Raw genomic sequence first — 21,584 nt, 5'->3', positions numbered from 1 at the left:
AAGTGCATTAATATGGCCATACAGAAGTGTATAACCCCACTTGCTGCCGCGAGACAACCCCTTTAATTCATCGTAGAAGCTGATCAGATTGGTCTGACATGATCGACCCTTCATGAACCCATGCTGGTGAGGAGTTATTCCGTTGTTCTACTTGAGGTATTCTTCGATGGCGTCTCTCAGAAACCCCTAGAATATTTTTCCTGTTACTGAAGTGAGACTTACCGGCCTGTAGTTAGCAGGCTCTTTTAGACCCCTTTTTGTATATTGTAACCATATTGGCAATGCGCCAATCCAATGCTACAACCCAGGTCTTGATAGTGTCCATAAATTTAAGAAATAGCGGTCTAGCTATTACGTCACTTAGTTTCCTTAGAACCCATGGGTGTATTCCATTTGGGCCCGGCGATTTATCAATTTTAATCCTCTTTAACGGGCCCTGTACTTCCTCCTGTGTTAGGTATGCAATATTTAGAGGGGGGGGGTCATTTTATTCCCCTGCATCTCATGTGACATTTCTTTTTCGTTCATGAATACACTTGAAAAGAAACTATTAATAGATTTGCTTTCCCCCCATCGTCTTCTATGATTTCTCCTGCATTATTTGTTAAAGGGCCAGTGCTCTCTGTGCAAATCCTTTTGCTGTTAATATAGTTGAAGAATAGTTTAGGGTTATTTTTGCTCTCTTTGGCAATTTTGATCTTTACTTTACATATTTTTTTCCCCTCATATTGTGCATGTGACTGCTCAGACACCCACGGACTTCAGCGGTCACATGCACAATGTATCTGGAAAGAGTGACAGCATACCAGGTGCATATATTAAAGACTTCTTTATTCCTCCATTCCTGCGACGTTTCAACCTTATAAGCTTGACAAAGACCACGAGCAGGGTCGAAACATCGCAGGAATGGGGGAATAAAGAAGTATTTAATAAATGCACCTGGTATGCTGTCACTCTTTCCAGATACAGATTTTTGCACATGAGTCTTGGGCTCAGACGCCTCAGTGACTGGCATTCAGGATCTAAATGATCCAGCTATTGAAATACAAGTCAAAGAAGTGCTGCAGGCTAATTGTGTTTGGGTAACAACATGCATAATGTATGGCAAGAGACCCCTTTAGGAGCATCCAATTTACACCAGCAGTTCACATATAGACACTATGGACCTATTGGTGCTGTGGCTGGCAACTTAGATCGGATGGCTGCATCTGCCTTTTACATTGTAAACTTTCAAGAAATCAGTAGTGAAAAAAAATAATAATCATTTTATTGTTACAAATGAGGCACCAACGAAAAAGTGTTTAAAAGATAAACTCGAGAAATAAAGAGAATCTGAAATTGCTGTGGCAGCATGCATCAGAGAGGCACACAGAGGGCACAGGACCAGCAGGTTACTTTGCCAAGAGCTGTTTCCGCTGCTGCTCCAGGAGGGCTTCCAGGTGATCTGCTCTCTTGACTGCTGCCTGCAAGACAAGATAAGAGTCAGGTGAGCATTCCCCTAGCACTGCTTTCTGCTCCAGAGAACGGTAGGCACCCATAGAAAACATTCAAAACCTGGGTTACAGCTTGTATTATACTCCACAACTGCAATCACGATTCTGCAGTCTTCAGAGCTGAAATCTCCCAAAATGCCATGCTTGTTCCAACTTGCTCACATCAATGCTAGGGATTCCAGTTTTCCTGCTATATTGACCCTATTGACGGCACAGCATGCTACGCTATTTCATACTATTTCTCTGTGGCAAGCGGTAACAGGAATCTGGAGGGAACCTCAACACTGATCACAGCGGGACCTTCTTGTGATCTGTATTCTAGGCTGCATTATCTTAAGGCTGGACACCCCCTGGCGTTTTATCCTCTCTTGCGCTGCGTGAGCAAGTGAAACAGATATTTTTGGTATAACTTACCGTAAAATCTCTTTCTCACGTTCATTGGGGGCCACAGCCTAGACCATGGGATATAGCCACTGCCCTAGGAGGCGACACTAAGCAAAAAAAGTGTTAGCTCCTCCCCCCTGGCTATATCCCCCCTTCAGGCACTCAGCTAATTAGTCTGTCTGCAAGCAGTAGGAAGCCAGTGGGAGTACGATTATACATATTATGTTTTATACATACCAAAATACATATTTTGGCATAATTCTCTGCCAAACAATGACCAAAGAACAGAAAGTTCCAGCAACCGCTTAAATAAACAAGGGGTGCGTGCTGTGGCCCCCAATGAACGTGACGAGAAAGAGATTTTATGGTAAGTTATACCAAAAATATCTGTTTCTCGTCCGTATCATTGGGGGCCACAGCCTAGACCATGGGACGTCCACAAGCAGTCCCGAAAATATATATATTGGGTGGGCATTTAGAGTTGGACCGCCTCCTGCAAGATCTTCCGGCCGAGCGCGGCGTCCGATGATGCAGATATGTGGACCTTATAAAACTTTGAAAACGTATGTAAGGAAGTCCAGGTGGCTGCCTTACACACCTGAAGTGCCGAGGCTCCGTGCCGGACCGCTCAGGAGGCCCCTACCGCCCGTGTGGAGTGGGCCGTAACCTGAAATGGTGGCGTGCGTCCTGAGGTGCGATACACCTCTGTTATCAAGGACCTTATCCACTTAGAAAGGGTGACCTTTGAGGCTGCCGAGCCCCTCCGGAATCACGAAGAGGGTGTCAGTTTTACGGAATTCTTTGGTTCTTTTTACATAGATCTTCAGCGCCCTCACCAAGTCCAGGCGGTGCAGTGTCTTTTCCTTCGTGTGTACTGGCGTTAGACAGAAGGAAGGCAAGACAATTTCTTCATTGATGTGAAACTCCGAGACTACTTTCGGTAGAAACTCTGGTGATGGTCTCAGTACCACTTTTTCTTGGTGGAAAGTCATATAGGGGGTCTGTATAGACAAGGCCGCCAGCTCCGAGACCCTACGAACAGAGGTAATAGCGACGAGGAATACTACCTTCCAGGTCAGTAGTCGCATAGGGATCTCTTTCAGCGGCTCAAACGGTTGGTCTGTGATAGCCTCCAACACGAGATTAAGATCCCATGTTTGAACCGGGGGTTTCAACGGGGGCGTCGTATAGGCGACTCCTTGTAGGAATGTACGCACAGCCATTCTGTTTGCGATTGGCCTCTGAAACAGCACCGTCAGTGCTGACACCTGCCTCCTTAGCGAGCCTACCCTTAATCTTATTTTGAGACCCGATTGTAGGAATGCCAGTATTCTGGCCACCGAAAATTGCATCAGCTGCACTTGCCGCTCCTCACACCAGGTGAAGAAACGCTTCCAGACTCTGTAATAAATAGCCGACGAGGCTGGTTTCCTGGCCCGTATCATTGTCTGAATCACCTTCTCCGAGTAACCTTTTCTTCTTAACACCTCGGTCTCAACGGCCAGGCCGTCAAATGTAGAGACCTGGAATCCGGGTGTAGCAAAGGCCCCTGGGATAGCAGGTCTCTTTGATCCGGTAGGTGCCATGGTGTGTCGGTCAACATTTCTATGATGGTCGCGTACCAGCTTCTTCTTGGCCAGTCTGGCGCTATTAATATCGCTGGTCGCCCTTCCTGTTTGATTTTCCCTAGGATTCTTGGTATGAGAGGGATTGGTGGAAACACGTACAGGAGTTTGTATCCTCCCCACGGGATGGTCAGTGCGTCTGTTGCCGCCGCTTGCGGATCCCGTGCTCGGGCCACAAATGAAAGAATTTTGTAATTCAGTCTGGACGCCATGAGGTCCACGTCCGGTGTACCCCATTTCAGAAATATCGTCCGGAATACTTCTGGGTGCAACCCCCATTCGCCGGGATCCACCGTTTCCCGACTTAGGTAATCTGCCACCCAGTTGTCTACTCCGGGAATGTAGACTGCTGAAATTGAGTTCAGATGATTCTCCGCCCACGTCAGTATGCAAGCTACTTCGTTCATTACTGATGCGCTCCGTGTGCCCCCTTGATGGTTGACATAGGCCACAGCTGTGGTGTTGTCCGTCTGGATGCGCACATCCTTATTCTTGAGACTGGACCCAAAGTGCCAGAGAGTCAGGTAAATGGCCCGTAATTCTAGGATGTTGATGTGCAACAGACTGGCCCCCCAGTGTTCCGCCCCAGCCTGAGTGGCTGGCGTCCGTCGTCAATACTACCCATCGTTTTGGGCCCAAAGGCCGTCCCGCCTGAAGCCTCCCGTGGTTTCAGCCACCACGTCAACGCATCCTGGACTTGAGGGGTTATCCGGATTCGTTGTTCCAGGGTCAGTGTGGACCTGTTCCAGCGGGACAATATCAGATGTTGTAGCATCCTTGACCGGAACTGGGCAAAGGGGACCGCCTCGAAGGCTGCTACCATCTGGCCCAGAATACTCATACAGTGTCTGATGGTTAGCGTTCTCTTCTGCATTAGAGACCGAATACCGTGAAGAAGCTTGTCTACCTTTGTTTGAGGTAGTAGGACTCGGTGCTGGCTGGTGTCGAATATCATGCCTAAGAACTCCAATCGTTGTGCTGGTATTAGGCACGATTTTTCGTGGTTTACTATCCAGCCAAATTCTTCTAAAGTTTCCATCGTGACGCGTAAACTCCAGATGTTGCCGTCCCGTGACAGTGCTTTTACTAGCACATCGTCCAGGTATGGTATGGCCGCTATACCCTTTGCATGGAGTAGTGCCATCACTGCTGCTAGTACTTTCGTAAATACTCTTGGGGAAGTTGATAGGCCGAATGGCCGAGCCGCGAATTGAAAATGCCTTCCCTGCATCTCGAAATGAAGGAATTTTTGGTGTGCTTACCGAATCGGAATATGGAGGTATGCGTCCTTGATGTCTATTGAGGACAGAAATTCCCCCGGCTGCATGGAGGCTATCACGGATTTGATCGACTCCATCCGGAAATGCTTTGTTTTGATGAATTGATTCAGTCTCCTTAAATCCAGTACTGGCCTCACCCTGCCGTCTTTATTGGGCACTAGAAAAAGATTTGAGTAGAACCCTTGCCTCTCTTGTGCCCCTGGCACTGGTTTTACAACCCCCTGTGCCAGAAGATTTTCCACTGCCAATTGTAGGTTGGCTACTCCTTCCGGGGTGGCAGGCACTCTGGACTTGCAAAACGAATTCTGTGGCAGAGTCGCGAATTCGATCGCGTACCCGGATGCCACGATCTCCTGCACCCACTTGTCGCTCACGCGACTCCACCATGTATCCCGAAATTGGGAGAGCCTGCCCCCCACCCTGGTGACACTGGGTGGGGGTGGCGCCTCATGCCGCGTTCTTTGATCCCGCCGCCTTAGATGTTCCAGGTCGGGATCGCCATGCTTGTCTCGTCTTGAAGGTTGGACCCTTCCTTGCGTCTGTCGGGGTCCTCCTAGATTGGGACCACTGCCCTGACCCAGAACGGGACGAGAAACGCCGAAAGGACCTAAAAAATGGTTTCCTCTTCAAAGGAACCTTTTCCTTTCTTGTTGGAATTTGTGGCAATGACGTGCTTTTGCCGCCTGTGGCGTCCTTTATCAAGTCATCTAACTTAGGTCCAAAGAGCCTATTTCCTTCAAATGGCAACTTTGTTAGGACCATCTTGGACGCTGAATCGGCTGACCAGCTCTTCAGCCAGAGAGTCTCTGGACCGCCTGGACTTGGAGGGTCTAGACGACCTCCTGGTATGGCGAGATTTACGGGAGGTGTCCTCGCTGCTGCGGGACCTCCTTCTTTTGCGTGCCCTCCCGCGCGCATATTCCGAAGAGGAAACGTCCGAGCTGGATTCTAACCGGCGTAAAATCGCCGCAGAAGATGTGGCCAGGCCGGAAACGGCAGCGGCCAGGGACCTCGCCCATTGGGGTTCAGGCCCTGGCTCCACAGGGGCGGCAGGGGGCACCGGGATCCCTGGAACCGCGCGTGCCGTGGTACACTTAGCGCAGCGGGGGTCGACTTTACCGCAGGCAAACTTAACGCTGCAAGCTGTGCAAGCGTAATGCTTCACCCTCCCCTTGGCCGGGCTGGAACCCTCTGATCTAGGGTCAGACATGGCAAACAGAAAACCTCCGGGTAGAGGGGATGCTGCGTACTGCCACAGGAATACCTGCAGGGGGGACAGGGGAGGGGGAGGGGAGACACCGCGAAGTGCTGCCTTGGCAGGGCTTAACCGGTCTAGCAGCTGTTTTAGCGGTTCCCCTGATCCAGCTGGAGCCTCTGGTCCTGACGCTTGAAGGCCGTCGGGAGTCGACGTGGGTTCACCACACGGAATAGTAGCGTTGGTGACCCGGCAGGTGTGTGGCAGGAACTGCTGCGATGCTGCTACAGCTGCTGGTGCCCGTTACAAAAGGTGCTGCTGCTGTCCGGGTGCTCACTCTGTAGCCAAAAGTCTGCAGGGCCGTATAAGGGCTGGATGCCGCTGTGTGCTGTGCTGAGAGCCGCGCACAGTGCTGGGCTCAGTAGTGCCAGACAAACGGAGTGTCTTGCTGCTGAGAGCGGCCATTCCTCTGCTGGCTGCTTCTTTTAAGTCTGCCGCGGTCGGAGGGGGCGTGGCTTGCACCGGAAGTCCGCCCGTGACCCGGAAGTGACATTTTCCGGCCCTTGCATCGGCGCCCCGCCCCCCGGAGCGCCGTGCCCGGAAGTGACCTGCCCAGCCAGCGCGCCGGCGTCCTGCTAGCATGCCATGCTCCTACCCCTGCTGCCGGGAGAGCTGCTGCTGCCGCTGCCATCATGATGTCCGTTCTCCATTACGTCCGCCTTGGGGAAGCCACAGCCTGTCCGCACGTCGACCTGTCTCCAGCAGTGCTGCCCCCTATGCGTCACTAGTTAGACAGTGCGCTACTCCAGGGAGGGGGAGCCCTATGGCTGGCGGGTAACCGACGCCAATGCGCATTGCAGGGTCGGCCCCTTTTTCTTCTCTGGGTGAGACGCCGCAGTAGTGGTAGAGACACCCCCTGCCTGCGTCTCCCCCGGGAGGCCAGTAGAGCCAGGGAAAAGCCCCGACTCCCCGGATTCCCGCGAATAGCCACGTCTGCCTCCTAGCAGACACTTAGATAAAGACTAATTAGCTGAGTGCCTGCAGGGGGGATATAGCCAGGGGGGAGGAGCTAACACTTTTTTGCTTAGTGTCGCCTCCTAGGGCAGTGGCTATATCCCATGGTCTAGGCTGTGGCCCCCAATGATACGGACGAGAAAACACTCGCCTCGCAGCACAAGAAAAAAGCCGGGATGATGCCGGTATATCACCAGTCTTTTCAATGGGGCCAGCGGCAGCAGCGCTAGCAGCATTAAAAAGATAGGGAGAATACCGCGGACTTCTGCCACAGCAGTCACAGCTGTGGTAGGAGTTTCTTTCGTCTCCGCGGACAGCTGTGGCAGAAGTACAGCATGCTATCCCATTGCTTTCAATGGGGTCGGCGCTGCTGCCGGTCCCATTGAAAGCGGTGGTTTGTGGCAAACCCTGCAATATGATTTTCGGGGAAGGGCTTGAAATATAGGCCCTTCCCTGAAAATCATCAAGTGGTAAAAAAAAGAAAAAAATTACTCACCTCTCCGCCGCTCAGACACATCCTCCCGCTGACTCCCCGACACTGCTGTTCAGCGCTTTCAGCAGCCAGGGATTTAAAAAACCCCGCCTCCTGAAAGGGCTGTGCTGATTGGCTGAGTGCTCAGCCAATAACAGCTAGTGCTTAGCTATTGGCTGAGCGCTCATCCAATAGCTAAGCACTAGCTGTAATTGGCTGAGCGCTCATCCAATAGCTAAGCACTAGCTGTAATTGGCTGAGCGTTCAGCCAATAGCTAAGCACTAGCTGTAATTGGCTGAGCATTCAGCCAATCAGCACAGCCCTCTCAGGAGGCGGGGATTTTTAAATGGGGGCGCCAGCCGGAGGACGCGCCTGAGCGGCGGAGAGATGAGTAAAAATTTTTTTCTTTTTTTACCATTTAATGATGATTTTCAGGGAAGGGCTTATATTTCAAGCGTTTCCCCGAAAATCATACTGCCACAAACCACTGCTTTCAATGGGATCGGCAGCAGCGAAAGTGGCATCACATGACCGACACATCACATGAACGCTGGCGCTCAGTAGCAGTTACTGAGTACAGCAGTATTGGGAGGTGAGGAGAGCCCAGCTTATTTCGAGCCAAAATCCGCATTGATGGTGCCAATTTTGCCGGGGTTTTTGAAGTGGAAATGCTGCAGATTTTTCTGCAGCATTTCTGCTATATGTGAACATACCCTAAGAACACTTTCACATCTCTGGCAGGGATTCCAGTTTTCTGCTGTGTTCAGGGAGCAGGAAAGGGGCAGAAGGGATTCCATTAACTATAACAGGATCCATTCGGTTCCCGCTCAGCTGCCTGGGATTTTACCGGAAGAAAAAGCGCTTTTTCTTCCGGCATTTTGTGCTGGATTTGTGAAGGACCTCCGAATGGAGGTTCCAGCGCAGATGTGAAACCAGTCAAACACAAAAAAACCTATTGTAAAACCACTAAAAGGGCAAGTAAACTATGGCACAAAAAGTTATCTTAACATGTTAAGTCCCAAGATAAACTTTGCTACATCTGTACAGATAAAATGTGAACATTTGTTTAAACTTGTTTGTTCTTCATGGGCTCTCAACTAAACTTGGTAGAAATGTATTCTTCATAATCCAACTTAAAATTCTTTGAGGGTTCAACTGTTTGTTGGTCATAGCAACCAATCACAGCACAGCTTTCATTGTACTAGAGCAGCTTACGGAATGATGATTTGTTACTATGTGCAACAAAAACTGTTGTTTTTTTTTTTTAACACCGTTTTAATAAATGAGGTTTATTGTATAATCTATGGTAAAATAAGATGCTTTATGATCCAGCATGGTGAATAATATAGGCAAGGTGGATCCAGAATGCTTCAAGAAAAATGGAAACCAATCGCACAAGTCCAACCAAAAGCAAATAAAGAAAAAATTACTGCGAGCTAGTGAGACAAGCAAACAACATGACCAATGACTTAAAAATGAACAAGAAAGAGCCAGGACCTCAAGGGCCACAGAGACTTTGGAACAGCATGAGGCATGAGTTTAAAAAGAGAGGGGGAAAAGCCACTGCATCAAAGGCTGCAGAGACCCCAGAACAGCATGAGGCCAGAATTCAAAAGGAAAGGGAAAAAGCCAGGACATCAAGGGCTGCAGAGATCCTAGAACCGCATCAAGCACAAATTCAAAAGGAGAAAGATAGAGCCAGTGCATCAAGGCATATCAATTTGTTGCTGGAAGCTTATCAATATGATCATCTCACAAGGGCTATGATATATCCGAACGCTATCATTGGACAAATGTGCCAAATATGTAGCTACTGTCACACCAAGAAATTTAAAACAGAGTGTCCTGGAATGTGCTGTAGGAGTGTAAAAGTTAAACTTCCACCGCTGGAATCACCACCAGAAGACTTTCTTTCTTATTTGTCTCCAACTACTTCAAAATCCAAACATTTCCTACAGAACATAAGATGATACAATTCATTTTCCCAAATGACATCATTTGGTGCCACATCTATAGTTGAAGAAAGTGGCTTCGCAACAACTTTCAAAGCGCAAGGTCAGGGGTACCACAAGGCGAGATCTTTGTTACCATTCCATGATCAAAACCCAAAGTTTTTACAAATTTAATTTATGGGAAAAGAGCAACTGGAGGCAGATCAATGACGCCATTACACATGTCAAAAAAATGTTGCCAAACGTCATAGAAACAACATTATTGACTGGAAAGGGAGGCCATTTTTCATGGGAAGCCATAGTCATTCCTCCCATTCCATTGATTCCAACACATTACAGTTTCCAGTATGGCTGGCACTTGGTAGCACCAGCAACAAGGCACAGGGCTGGTCAATCAACTGCTGTGGTATTACCTTGGAGTCACTGTGTTTTTCCCATGGGCAGTTTTACATAGCGTGCTTAGGAGCAGGCTCACCAAAGAATTTTTTTATCTATGCTCCAGGTGGAAAAAGCATAAACGAACATGTTTTACAATGAACACATCTGCCAGGGTGGCATTATGTATCACCATCAATAAATGACAGTGGCCCAGAAAAACAAGTGCTTGCGATCCCTCCATACTGTTACCATGGATAATTATACGTTGCACGTTCCAGAGATTATCAATTACGAAAAGTTATTAAATAGATTAAAAATATTTAAATTTTGAAGTATTAATAATCATTTTATTTATTTATTTATTTATTTTTAACAACTTTGGAGGTTTGCCTTTACTTCTCTAATTGGGCCAAAGTCAGCAACAAGTATTTCTAAGTAAGACATAGCATTAGAAAATATTTACACAGTTCGATGTATACCCAGGACAATGCCGGGTATATATATATATTATATTTGGGGTTATTCACTAACCTCACATTGTTTCCGCAGACTGTTCACAGTTTCTTCTTTCTTCACTATAGCAGATTTCACTCTGTGAAAAGAAAATGGTGACCGTTATCCAAAGATGAAAAGAACCCGGATAAGACATCCTTTTAGCCAATTAGATTTGAGTTTTGCTATCTCGCAAATTAGTTTATGATTTCCCATCTATTAGGATTAAGAGATTCGTTTTAATGGGTTTGCTGCAAATTTCCTATTGTTGGCCTATTGTTGGGATTGACCATCTATAGTTGATCTGTAGGGATTCTACTTTTATCACTCCCACTCGTCCAACTTAAAAAAGGTTTTCTCAGCTATTGGAGAAAGGGCAAGAAATGGTTAAAAATTACAAACTAAGGTATACTAATCAAGCTGATCCCTGCTATTCCAGCTCTACCACTCCCACCCTTGTCACTGGTCTTTACTTACAGACTGCAGTGGTAAAAGCTGCAGCCATTCGCTGGACTTAGTGGTCTTGAGCCTTAGGCCAGTGAAGCCAGTGACTGGCTGCAGTGGTCATGCGTGTATACAAAGCAGCCAAGTAAACAAAGACCAGCGGTAAAGATGGGAGCCAAGGCGCTGGACTGGCAGCAGAGCGGGGAGTATAGCTTAGTTTTTTCAAAATTTTATTGGTATCGCTGCCACTGTAACTAGCTGTACTGGGAAATGAACGCATTATTTATCCCGCATGGTGAACACTGTAAAATGATAAAGAAAAAAAATGGCAGTATAGCAGATTTTAGGTAATCCTGCTTCTCAAAACATGAAATCAAAAGATGAAAAGTACAAGTCATCGTGCAAAGAAACAATCCTTCATACAGTTCTAAAATGGGTAAATAAAAATGTTCTGAATCTTGGAATGCAGCAATAGAAAAAAAAGTTTCAAAAAAGTTTTTTCAAAATTGTGCAAAAGTAGTAAAACATAACATTATATAAATTTGGTATTGACCAAACACAACAAAGTTACCATGTTATTTATACTGCATGGTGAGCGCCATAAAAACAAAACTCAAAAAGAAATTGCTGTGTTCTTCTACATCAGTTAAAAGAAAAGCAAGTTCTACAATACATGTTAAGTACCCCCAAATGGTGCCATTACAACATAGCTCATCCCGCAAAACACCGTCTACGTCGGTGCAAAAGGTTATTGCGGTCGGTATGCTAAAAAAAAATTGCTGCATCTTTAACAGATTAACCCCTTGAGTGGCGGGTTTCCTACCACCCTGTCGTGCCCACCAGGGCAGGTTTTTTAAAATGGTCTAATCATTGAATTTCAACTAATTTTGCAGTTGCGTCTCAAGAGCTATAACGTTTTCACTTTTCCATTGCCATGGCCATATAAGGGCTTGTTTTTTGCGGGACAAGTTGTGATTTTTTTAAACGGGGGAGGAAAAAAAGAAATGGGGAAAAAAGAAAAAAAGGGGCCATGTCATTAAGGGGTTAAATAATGTATTAACTTCCTTCTCTGGGTCATTACGACGCACGGATACCACATGTGTGATTGTATTTTTGATTTTTTACAAAGTAAAGGGAGACAAGTGTTTTTATTATTTTTTTTTAGCATTTTTTTACTTTTTTTTTTTTAAATTTTAATTTTTTGTCCCTTTAGGGGACTTCCACAGGGACCCATCAGGACCCCTGATCACATTCCGGGGGTCCGATGGTGACAGCCCTTTACATGCTGCAGTCACATAGACTGCAGCATGTAAAGGGTTAACACAGCAGAGATCGGAGGTTTTCTCTGATCTCTGCTGTAAGAGCAGGTACCTAGCTGTCCTCTCACAGCCAAGCACCAAGCTCTCCCTGCCACAGGAACCATCGGCTAGCTTCTGACAAGCCGATGGTCTCTATGGCAACCTGTAAACAAACCAGTGCAGGAGGTTGCCGGAATATCGGCAATATCTTCTGCTGGTTTTTCAAAGCCCTTGCTCTGCTCTCTGTGGGTCTGTGCAGGCAGAGCACACTGTCACAGCTTGTGGCATTGTGCTCTGCAGCTCCCATAGTGATACATAGCCCGGAAATCTTCCGGGCTATGTTGCTATGAGCAGTGGAGCTCGTCCCGGAAAATTTCCGGGCGTGCCACTCAAGGGGTTAAAGGGCTGTCCAATCATGATGACCTATTACAACATATGGACATGTGGAGTGTGTGCGCGCCTGTGGGGTAGATTGCCCCAATTCGGATAAAAAGCAGCTAGAAAGACTAGACCGATTCTTTAATAAAACATAAGTATGGGGTCTCCTGCTCACCTCTTGTGAACCTCCTCCAGTTCCTCCTCCTTCTCACGTGTCACCCTTTCTAGCTCCAGGCGATGGCGTGCCTGAGCCTCGGAGGCATCAATTTTTAATCTTTTGTTTTCTTCCTCAGTCGTTACGAGTCGATCTGCAAATTCTTGGCGGATGACATCTGAGAGGCAACTCCTCTCCTCGTTTAGACGGTCTGTGATCTGAAACCAGGATGTCAATAGGAAAATGCTGCATTAATAAAGAATTCTACTACTTTAATAGTGATTTCCATCGCGTCTTACACTCCTCAGCTAGAGAGCTCCATTCAGAATTACGTCTTGGCTGTATGATCTGATATCTCGCTGGAGTACAGAATACTTTCTGACACAGTGCATTATGGGAAATGTCAATGGCACTTTAAAACAGAAAAAAAGTACACTCCCCTAGAATACAATGCAGTGAATAGGAGACTCCAAGTTGTATGGTTAGCGAAGTGTGTAAGACGAATTTTTAATGCAGGTCTGGTTGAGTAGAAAAGCTAGACTAATGCAAGATAGCTAAAGCGAAGTATATGTAAAGTTATTGTGTTACCTATGGACTGAAATGATAAAATGATGGACCAGTGCGAGGGGCCCACCATTTCCGCAGATCATTGCTCTGCCTTTGGTCATCTCCCTTACCTTTCTGAGATCTTCCACTTCCAGCTCCCTCTGCTTCAGAAGTCCCTGCAGCCTGATCTGCTCCCCCTCCAGCTCAGCTACTCTCTCTTTTAATTGGTTGCTGCGCTCATGTGACTTCTTCTCGGATCGCTCCAGGTCCTGTAGCTCAGATTCATACTTTTCACGCACTCTCTTAATCCTGCCGAGACACAAAAGTAGATAAGTGTTAATTTTCATCCAGGATCCTTGCAACGGGAGAGAAAAAGTCTATTTCTACACTACTGAATTGAGCTCTTACAGGGGCCGTCTCCTCATCCTGAATGATAACGTCAGCTAGCCATTCAGCAATAGAGGAATTTGGGGGACAATGGGGGAATAACTAGATTTTGTAAGGAACATACCATAAAATCTCTTTCTCGTCATGTTCATTGGGAGACACAACTTTGACCTTGGGTATATAGCACCTGTTGATTGGAAGTGGACACTAAGCAGACAAACAAGTTGGCTCCTCCCACTTTGCAGGTACTCAGCTAATCAGTTTTTAGCTTCATGTCTGTAGGAGGCAGGTATCTTCAATCAAGGTCTTTAGGACTACAGGGCTGTGGAGATGGGCCAGGCAACTTGCTACCTATTCCCCACAAGAAGGGCGGGCGGCAAGTGTCTGTCCTCCTCCAAGAAACTATAGCAGGTCAATGAAGCAGTATCACTCTACGATCTACCCCTACGCAGGAGGGCGAATGGCCAGACATTGCTGTCCGTTGTCTGCCCTACCTGGAGAAGAAAAGGTGGCAGGGCTGGGCTCCAGTTCGTTGCCCACCAGCCATATGTCCCCTGGGGGAGCTGCCTCTCCTCTCCCTGCGGGGTATGGGGAGCTGGTCAAGAGACCCTGCCGGAGACAAGGAAGGAAGAAAGAAGATAGGAGCAGCTTCCCTTGCTGCCCTGCCCCTGTACAGGAGTCCCCTCCTGTGTCACGCTGCCTGACAGGCTGTGTATTTGTAGCATGGGTTATTTGCCACCCATCAGTGTGTTGTGCCATGTGGTTTGTGTTATGCCTACACTGGCTGCCTTGGGGCCATGTTAGAGCTTGCTGCTGGGATCTGTGGTTTTTTAGTGGCTCAGCTCCACAAATAGGGTTGATTGTGCTAGCTGGGTGTGGTGCTTCAGTCAGCCAAGGAAGCTTCTTGTGAGTGTTTGCTGGGTTTCCTCTTGAGCAGTCCTGTGTTCCTGCATGTCTGGTGGCTCTTCTGGTACGTCCTGGTATGAACAGTGTCATTCTGCTGCATTTCTGCACAGGTTTTGTTCTGTGTGAACTGTGTCATACTTCTGTATCTCTGTCCTGGTATAACCGTGTGTGAATAGTGTCATTCTCCTCCATTTCTCTGCAGGTTCTGTTCTGTGTGAACTGTGTCATACTTCTGTAGACCAGCCGTGGTGCGACTTTACGGTATAGACCAGCCGCGGTGCGGGATAGCCACTGCATGGTGTTTTCTGTGTAGTCACTGCGCTGTATTTGATGTGTGGCCTTGCGTGTTCTACATGGGGTCACATGGCTTGGTTTGTGCCGCTATGGGCATGTATCTATTGGCATGTATGTTGTGAATAGTGGTCCCCTAATCTTCATCCCAACTGGTATGACAGTCTCCACATTCATGTGGAGAATTAATGAATATCTTATAAATATTGGGCATAAACGTGCTGTGAAGTGGGAATAACCCTTCAAATGGTGACACATTTTAGCACTGGACAATTATGGCACAGCTGTGAGCGGTTACCACATCCTATGTGTACTGGAGTTTAGCATGGTCCGAAATCTAGCCTTCTCATAAGAAATTCTGTCCCTCCCTGTGCTTTACACTGCAGCTGGGCTTACTGAGTTTAATCCACACAAAGCCAGAAAAATCTTTTGCTTAAAAACAAGCCAAAAAAACCCTCTGAATAGCTCCATTGTGCCCCAGTCCAAACTGCAGAACACTGCAACTGCATGCAGACAACATGGCCACGATTATATACTAGCTTTCTGAATAAAAAGGTGAAAATAAAGGGTCTGCTTAAGGCTGGTCTCACATGGGCGGGTCGGATTTCGCATGTGGGAGCCCGCAGGAAATCCGGCCCTGTCTCCGGCCGGCGATCGCGTGTACCTGTTTAAATCTGTATTGCGGATGGACCTGGCGACTCGCCGTCAGACATGCACGGTACAGATTTTTTTTCAAATCACTGGTTTTCCCGTACCATTGCTAGGTGATGATGCGGGTACCCGTGACCTATCCGTAATGTCAATTGTGGATGGGTTGTGGGTCAGACGGCTTCCATTGACTTTAATGGAACTCGTCTGCGCAGAATCCGCAAGAAAATAGAACGTGCTGCGATTTAATTTCTGCATGTGGAAATCACAATTGCTGTCCGCTTGTGTGAACAGACCTGTGAATATTCTATTTTTTAACCCCTTCCCGCTCCAGGGCATAAGTTTATGTCCTGGGAGCGGGGTACTTCCCACAACAGGACGTAAACTTACGTCCTGGGGTTAACGCGGGATCACATATGATCCCGCGCTATCCCGCAGCGGGAGCCGGCTGTCAGTCACAGCGTCCTGCTGCAACAGCGGGGGGACATCGGAGATGCGCCCCCCGCTGTGAACCCCTTCCCTGCCACGATCTAAGTAGATCGCGGCAGGGAAAGAGTTCACAGAGGGAGCGCGCTCCCTCTGTGTCTTCGGTCGGCTCTCGCGATGTTATTGCGAGAGCTCGGCCTGTCGCTATGGCCAGACACTGGCGTCCTGTATTGCCAATGCCTATTATCGCTGTATAAGTGATACGGCATGGCATGGCAGGGCGGTGGGTAGTACTGTAGTGAAAGTCCCCCAGGGTGACACAAGTTGTGTAAAAAAAAAAAAGATTTAAAAAAATGAATTAAAAAAAATAATGTAAAAAACCCCTTTTTTATGCTTTTTTTCTCATATTAGCATAAAAAAAGGTTAAAAAAATGAAAACCCCACATATTTGGTATTGTCGCATCCGTAACGACGCGTACAATAAGCTGCACATGCTTCTGAGTGTGCACGGAAAATAGCATTAAAAAAAACGCTAAACTGTGGCAAAATGCAAATTTTAAGCATTTTGCCTCCCTAAAAATGCAATAAAAGTGATCAAAAAAGCCGTATGTACCCCAAAATGGTACCAATAAAAACTACAGCTCGTCTCGCAAATAATAAGCCCTCACAGAGCTCCGTCCATAAAAAAAATTAAAAAGTTACAGAACTTTGAATGCAGCGATTTAGAAAATAAAAAGATTTCCAAAAAAAGGGTTTTTATTGCAGAAAAGTGGAAAAACCTAAAAAAAAATAAAAGAATTTTGGTATCGTTGTAACTGTACCGACCTGCAGAAAAAATGGATTGTCTTATTTATGCTGCATGATTAACGCTGTAAAAAAAAAAAAAAAAAAAATCTATGGCAGAATTGATGCGTTTTCTCTCCCTGCTATCATTAAAAAAAAATAAAAATTTTACAATATAGTCTATGTACCCAAAATTGGCATCGATAAAAACTACAGTTCGCCACGCAAAAAACAAGCCCTCATATGGCCGCGTCGACGGAAAAATAAAAAAGTTATGGCTTTTGATAAACGGAGAAGAAAATTCGCCAAAAATTGTTGCGTCCTTAAGCCCAAAATAGGCCATGTCATTAAGGGGTTAATATCTGTCTGCCGTGTATTTTGAGGCAAAAAGCTCTCAGGAAACCAAAATGCACGATACAACCCTTAGTGTTTTTTCTTCCTTTCGTGCTCCTCTTGCCTACGGGTTAAGCTGGCAGACCAACTCCATTCATGATAATGATATGAGCAGCCTGTGCAAGAGTCGTGTGGTTTAAGAAGAAAAAAAACGCTATTTTTCTTAATTTCATGCAACCCCTTTAAAGTGTTCTGAGCTCTCTTGGGCAACACTCAAGGCGTACTAAAACCATTCTGAAGTTGCCGCAGTCTCTTCCTCTAAAGCACACACTTGTTAGGATTCTCCCCTTGTTCCTTGTTTTGGTACCTGTTTTCAGCGGCCCTTTCACATTCATCTCTCGCTACTGACATTTCGGCCTCCAGCCTCTGGATCACCAATTCAATCTCCTTATCTCTTCCCTTTCGCACCTCTTCTTTGAGTTCCCGCTCTCTAGTGAGGAGCCAGCCTTCCTGAAAAGCATAGCAAAAGAAACATTCAATCTCCAAAAGATACTTGAACATAAATCATTAGATTTATAGCCAAACGTCTCCTTAACCCCTTAACACTCCAGGACATATATTTACATCCTGCAGCATCGGGGTATGTATGAAGAGAGATCATGGGGCAACCTCTCTTCATACAGCGCGGGCGTCAGCTGTTTATTACAGCTGACACCTGCAGGCAATAGCTGCAATCAATCATGTGGCCGATCGCGGCTATTAATCCTTTAAATGCCCCGGTCAATTCTGACAGTGGCAATTAAATCCCCCGAACGATGTATGGGGGTCCTGTACGGCCCCCCTGCGGTGAGATCGCTTGGAGCCGTGTGGATGTCATGACAGCCGGGGTCCTCCTGAGAGGCCCCAGGGCTGCCTTAGCAGTCTGCCTATCTGATTACAGTATGACTGCAGGAGTGATCAAAGCATAGCTAGTTGTGGTCCCCTAGGGGGACTAAAAAAAAAAGAAGTAAAGAACAGAACAATAAAGTTTTACTAATTGTGAAAATAAAAAAAGTAATAAAAGTTTAAATCACCTTTCTTTTGCCATATCTATAATAAAAAATCTAAATCTTAAAGGGGTTGTCCCGCGGCAGCAAGTGGGTCTATACACTTCTGTATGGCCATATTAATGCACTTTGTAATGTACATCGTGCATTAATTATGAGCCATACAGAAGTTATAAAAAGTTTTTCACTTACCTGCTCCGTTGCTGGCGTCCTCGTCTCCATGGTGCCGACTAATTTTCGGCCTCTGATGGCCAAATTAGCCGCGCTTGCGCAGTCCGGGTCTTCTGCTTTCTTCTATGGAGCCTCTCGTGCAGGATGCCGGCTCCGTGTAGCTCCGCCCCGTCACGTGCCGATTCCAGCCAATCAGGAGTCTGGAATCGGCAATGGACCGCACAGAAGAGCTGCGGTCCACGGAGGAAGAGGATCCCGGCGGCCATCTTCACCGGTAAGTATAGAAGTCACGGGAGCGCGGGGATTCAGGTAAGCGCTCCGGTAAGCTTTCTTTACGTCTCTGCATCGGGGTTGTCTCGTGCCGAACAAGGGGGGGGGGGGGTTGAAAAAAAAAACCCGTTTCGGCGCGGGACAACTCCTTTAAAGCAAAAATACATATTTGGTATTGCTGCGTCTGTAAAAGTCCAATCTATCAAAGTAACACATTATTTACTCCGCAGGGTAAATGACGTCGGAAAAAAAATAAAACCGCCAGAAATGAACTTTTTCAGTCACCCTGTCTCCCAGAAAAAAATGCAATAAAAAGCGATCAAAAAGACGTATGTATTCTGAAGTGGTACCAACGTAAACTACAGGATGTCTCGCAAAAAACGAGCCCTTGCACAACTATGTTGACTGAAAAATGTAAAAGTTTTTGCACGCGGAAGATGGCGGCAGAAAATAATTGAAAAAAATTTAATGTCTTTGATAAAAAATAAAAGTAGTACAGCCAAAAAAAAAAAAAGCTATACAAGTTTGGTATCGTAGTAATCATACTGACCCATAGAATTAAGTTATCATATCATGCTGTAGAAACAAGACGCACTGCAAGATGGCGGAATGTCATTTTAAAAAAATTTTCTTCCCCTTAGAATTCTTTTTACGTTTTTCAGTAAATAAGAGAGTTACGATTTTTTAAAAGGGGGAAGGAAAAAACGAAAATGGAAAAAAAAAAGGGCCGCATCCTTAAGGGGGTTAAAGGGTTAATTCTTTAATAAAACAGGAAAAAGGCTGCTGTGAGATTATGAGACTAAATGCAGTATTTGGGGACAGGCCACTGGCAAGTAGCTCTCTGCTAGGAAACAGCACAATTAAGGAAAGAGCTGGTGGAGAGCACGGCATGTCTGACACCGTGGAGCTGGTGGGGAGCAGGACAGGTCTGACACCTTGGTGCTGGTGGGGAGCGGGACAGGTCTGACACCGTGGAGCTGGTGGGGAGCGGGGCAGGTCTGACACCGTGGAGCTGGTGGGGAGCGGGGCAGGTCTGACACCGTGGAGCTGGTGGGGAGCGGGGCAGGTCTGACACCGTGGAGCTGGTGGGGAGCGGGGCAGGTCTGACACCGTGGAGCTGGTGGGGAGCGGGGCAGGTCTGACACCGTGGAGCTGGTGGGGAGCGGGGCAGGTCTGACACCGTGGAGCTGGTGGGGAGCGGGGCAGGTCTGACACCGTGGAGCTGGTGGGGAGCAGGACAGGTCTGACACCGTAGAGCTGGTGGGGAGCAGGACAGGTCTGACACCGTAGAGCTGGTGGGGAGCAGGACAGGTCTGACACCGTGGTGCTGGTGGGGAGCAGGACAGGTCTGACACCGTAGAGCTGGTGGGGAGCAGGACAGGTCTGACACCGTAGAGCTGGTGGGGAGCGCGGCAGGTCTGACACCGTGGAGCTGGTGGGGAGCGCGGCAGGTCTGACACCGTGGAGCTGGTGGGGAGCAGGACAGGTCTGACACCGTAGAGCTGGTGGGGAGCAGGACAGGTCTGACACCGTAGAGCTGGTGGGGAGCAGGACAGGTCTGACACCGTAGAGCTGGTGGGGAGCAGGACAGGTCTGACACCGTAGAGCTGGTGGGGAGCAGGACAGGTCTGACACCGTAGAGCTGGTGGGGAGCAGGACAGGTCTGACACCGTAGAGCTGGTGGGGAGCAGGACAGGTCTGACACCGTAGAGCTGGTGGGGAGCAGGACAGGTCTGACACCGTAGAGCTGGTGGGGAGCAGGACAGGTCTGACACCGTAGAGCTGGTGGGGAGCAGGACAGGTCTGACACCGTAGAGCTGGTGGGGAGCAGGACAGGTCTGACACCGTAGAGCTGGTGGGGAGCAGGACAGGTCTGACACCGTAGAGCTGGTGGGGAGCAGGACAGGTCTGACACCGTAGAGCTGGTGGGGAGCAGGACAGGTCTGACACCGTAGAGCTGGTGGGGAGCAGGACAGGTCTGACACCGTAGAGCTGGTGGGGAGCAGGACAGGTCTGACACCGTAGAGCTGGTGGGGAGCAGGACAGGTCTGACACCGTAGAGCTGGTGGGGAGCAGGACAGGTCTGACACCGTGGAGCTGGTGGGGAGCAGGACAGGTCTGACACCGTGGAGCTGGTGGGGAGCAGGACAGGTCTGACACCGTAGAGCTGGTGGGGAGCAGGACAGGTCTGACACCGTAGAGCTGGTGGGGAGCAGGACAGGTCTGACACCGTAGAGCTGGTGGGGAGCAGGACAGGTCTGACACCGTAGAGCTGGTGGGGAGCGCGGCATGTGTGACACCGTGGAGCTGGTGGGGAGCGCGGCATGTGTGACACCGTGGAGCTGGTGGGGAGCGGGGCATGTGTGACACCGTGGAGCTGGTGGGGAGCGGGGCATGTGTGACACCGTGGAGCTGGTGGGGAGCGGGGCATGTGTGACACCGTGGAGCTGGTGGGGAGCGGGGCATGTCTGACACCGTGGAGCTGGTGGGGAGCGGGGCATGTCTGACACCGTGGAGCTGGTGGGGAGCGGGGCATGTCTGACACCGTGGAGCTGGTGGGGAGCGGGGCATGTGTGACACCGTGGAGCTGGTGGGGAGCGGGGCATGTGTGACACCGTGGAGCTGGTGGGGAGCGGGGCATGTGTGACACCGTGGAGCTGGTGGGGAGCGGGGCATGTGTGACACCGTGGAGCTGGTGGGGAGCGGGGCATGTGTGACACCGTGGAGCTGGTGGGGAGCGGGGCATGTGTGACACCGTGGAGCTGGTGGGGAGCGGGGCATGTGTGACACCGTGGAGCTGGTGGGGAGCGGGGCATGTGTGACACCGTGGAGCTGATGGGGAGCGGGGCATGTGTGACACCGTGGAGCTGGTGGGGAGCGGGGCATGTGTGACACCGTGGAGCTGGTGGGGAGCGGGGCATGTGTGACACCGTGGAGCTGGTGGGGAGCGGGGCATGTGTGACACCGTGGAGCTGGTGGGGAGCGGGGCATGTGTGACACCGTGGAGCTGGTGGGGAGCGGGGCATGTGTGACACCGTGGAGCTGGTGGGGAGCGGGGCATGTGTGACACCACGGAGCTGGTGGGGAGCGGGGCATGTGTGACACCACGGAGCTGGTGGGGAGCGGGGCATGTCTGACACCGTGGAGCTGGTGGGGAGCGGGGCATGTCTGACACCGTGGAGCTGGTGGGGAGCGGGGCATGTCTGACACCGTGGAG

The 21,584-nt window shown here is 48.6% G+C and overlaps 1 protein-coding gene across 3 annotated transcripts in view; it reads right to left on the bottom strand.

The window, feature by feature from the left end:
• Nucleotides 1-1,245: 1,245 nt before the first annotated feature.
• The window catches only part of CEP131 (centrosomal protein 131), a 95,176-nt gene continuing 74,837 nt past the window's right edge, over nt 1,246-21,584 (bottom strand). For all 3 annotated transcript variants that reach the window (XM_066587666.1, XM_066587665.1, XM_066587667.1), the window contains 5 exons: nt 17,248-17,390; nt 13,238-13,415; nt 12,582-12,778; nt 10,326-10,386; nt 1,246-1,463 (listed from right to left, as the gene is read on the bottom strand). In XM_066587666.1, coding sequence (XP_066443763.1) covers nt 1,392-1,463; nt 10,326-10,386; nt 12,582-12,778; nt 13,238-13,415; nt 17,248-17,390 — 651 coding nt within the window. In that variant the 3' untranslated portion in view covers nt 1,246-1,391. The remainder of the gene's footprint in view (nt 1,464-10,325; nt 10,387-12,581; nt 12,779-13,237; nt 13,416-17,247; nt 17,391-21,584) is intronic.

The sequence above is a fragment of the Eleutherodactylus coqui genome, chromosome 13, assembly GCF_035609145.1.
Source record: "Eleutherodactylus coqui strain aEleCoq1 chromosome 13, aEleCoq1.hap1, whole genome shotgun sequence".
Lineage (NCBI taxonomy): Eukaryota > Metazoa > Chordata > Amphibia > Anura > Eleutherodactylidae > Eleutherodactylus > Eleutherodactylus coqui.
Note: the sequence above shows the minus strand (reverse complement) of the source record. Positions and strands in the feature narration are given on the sequence as shown.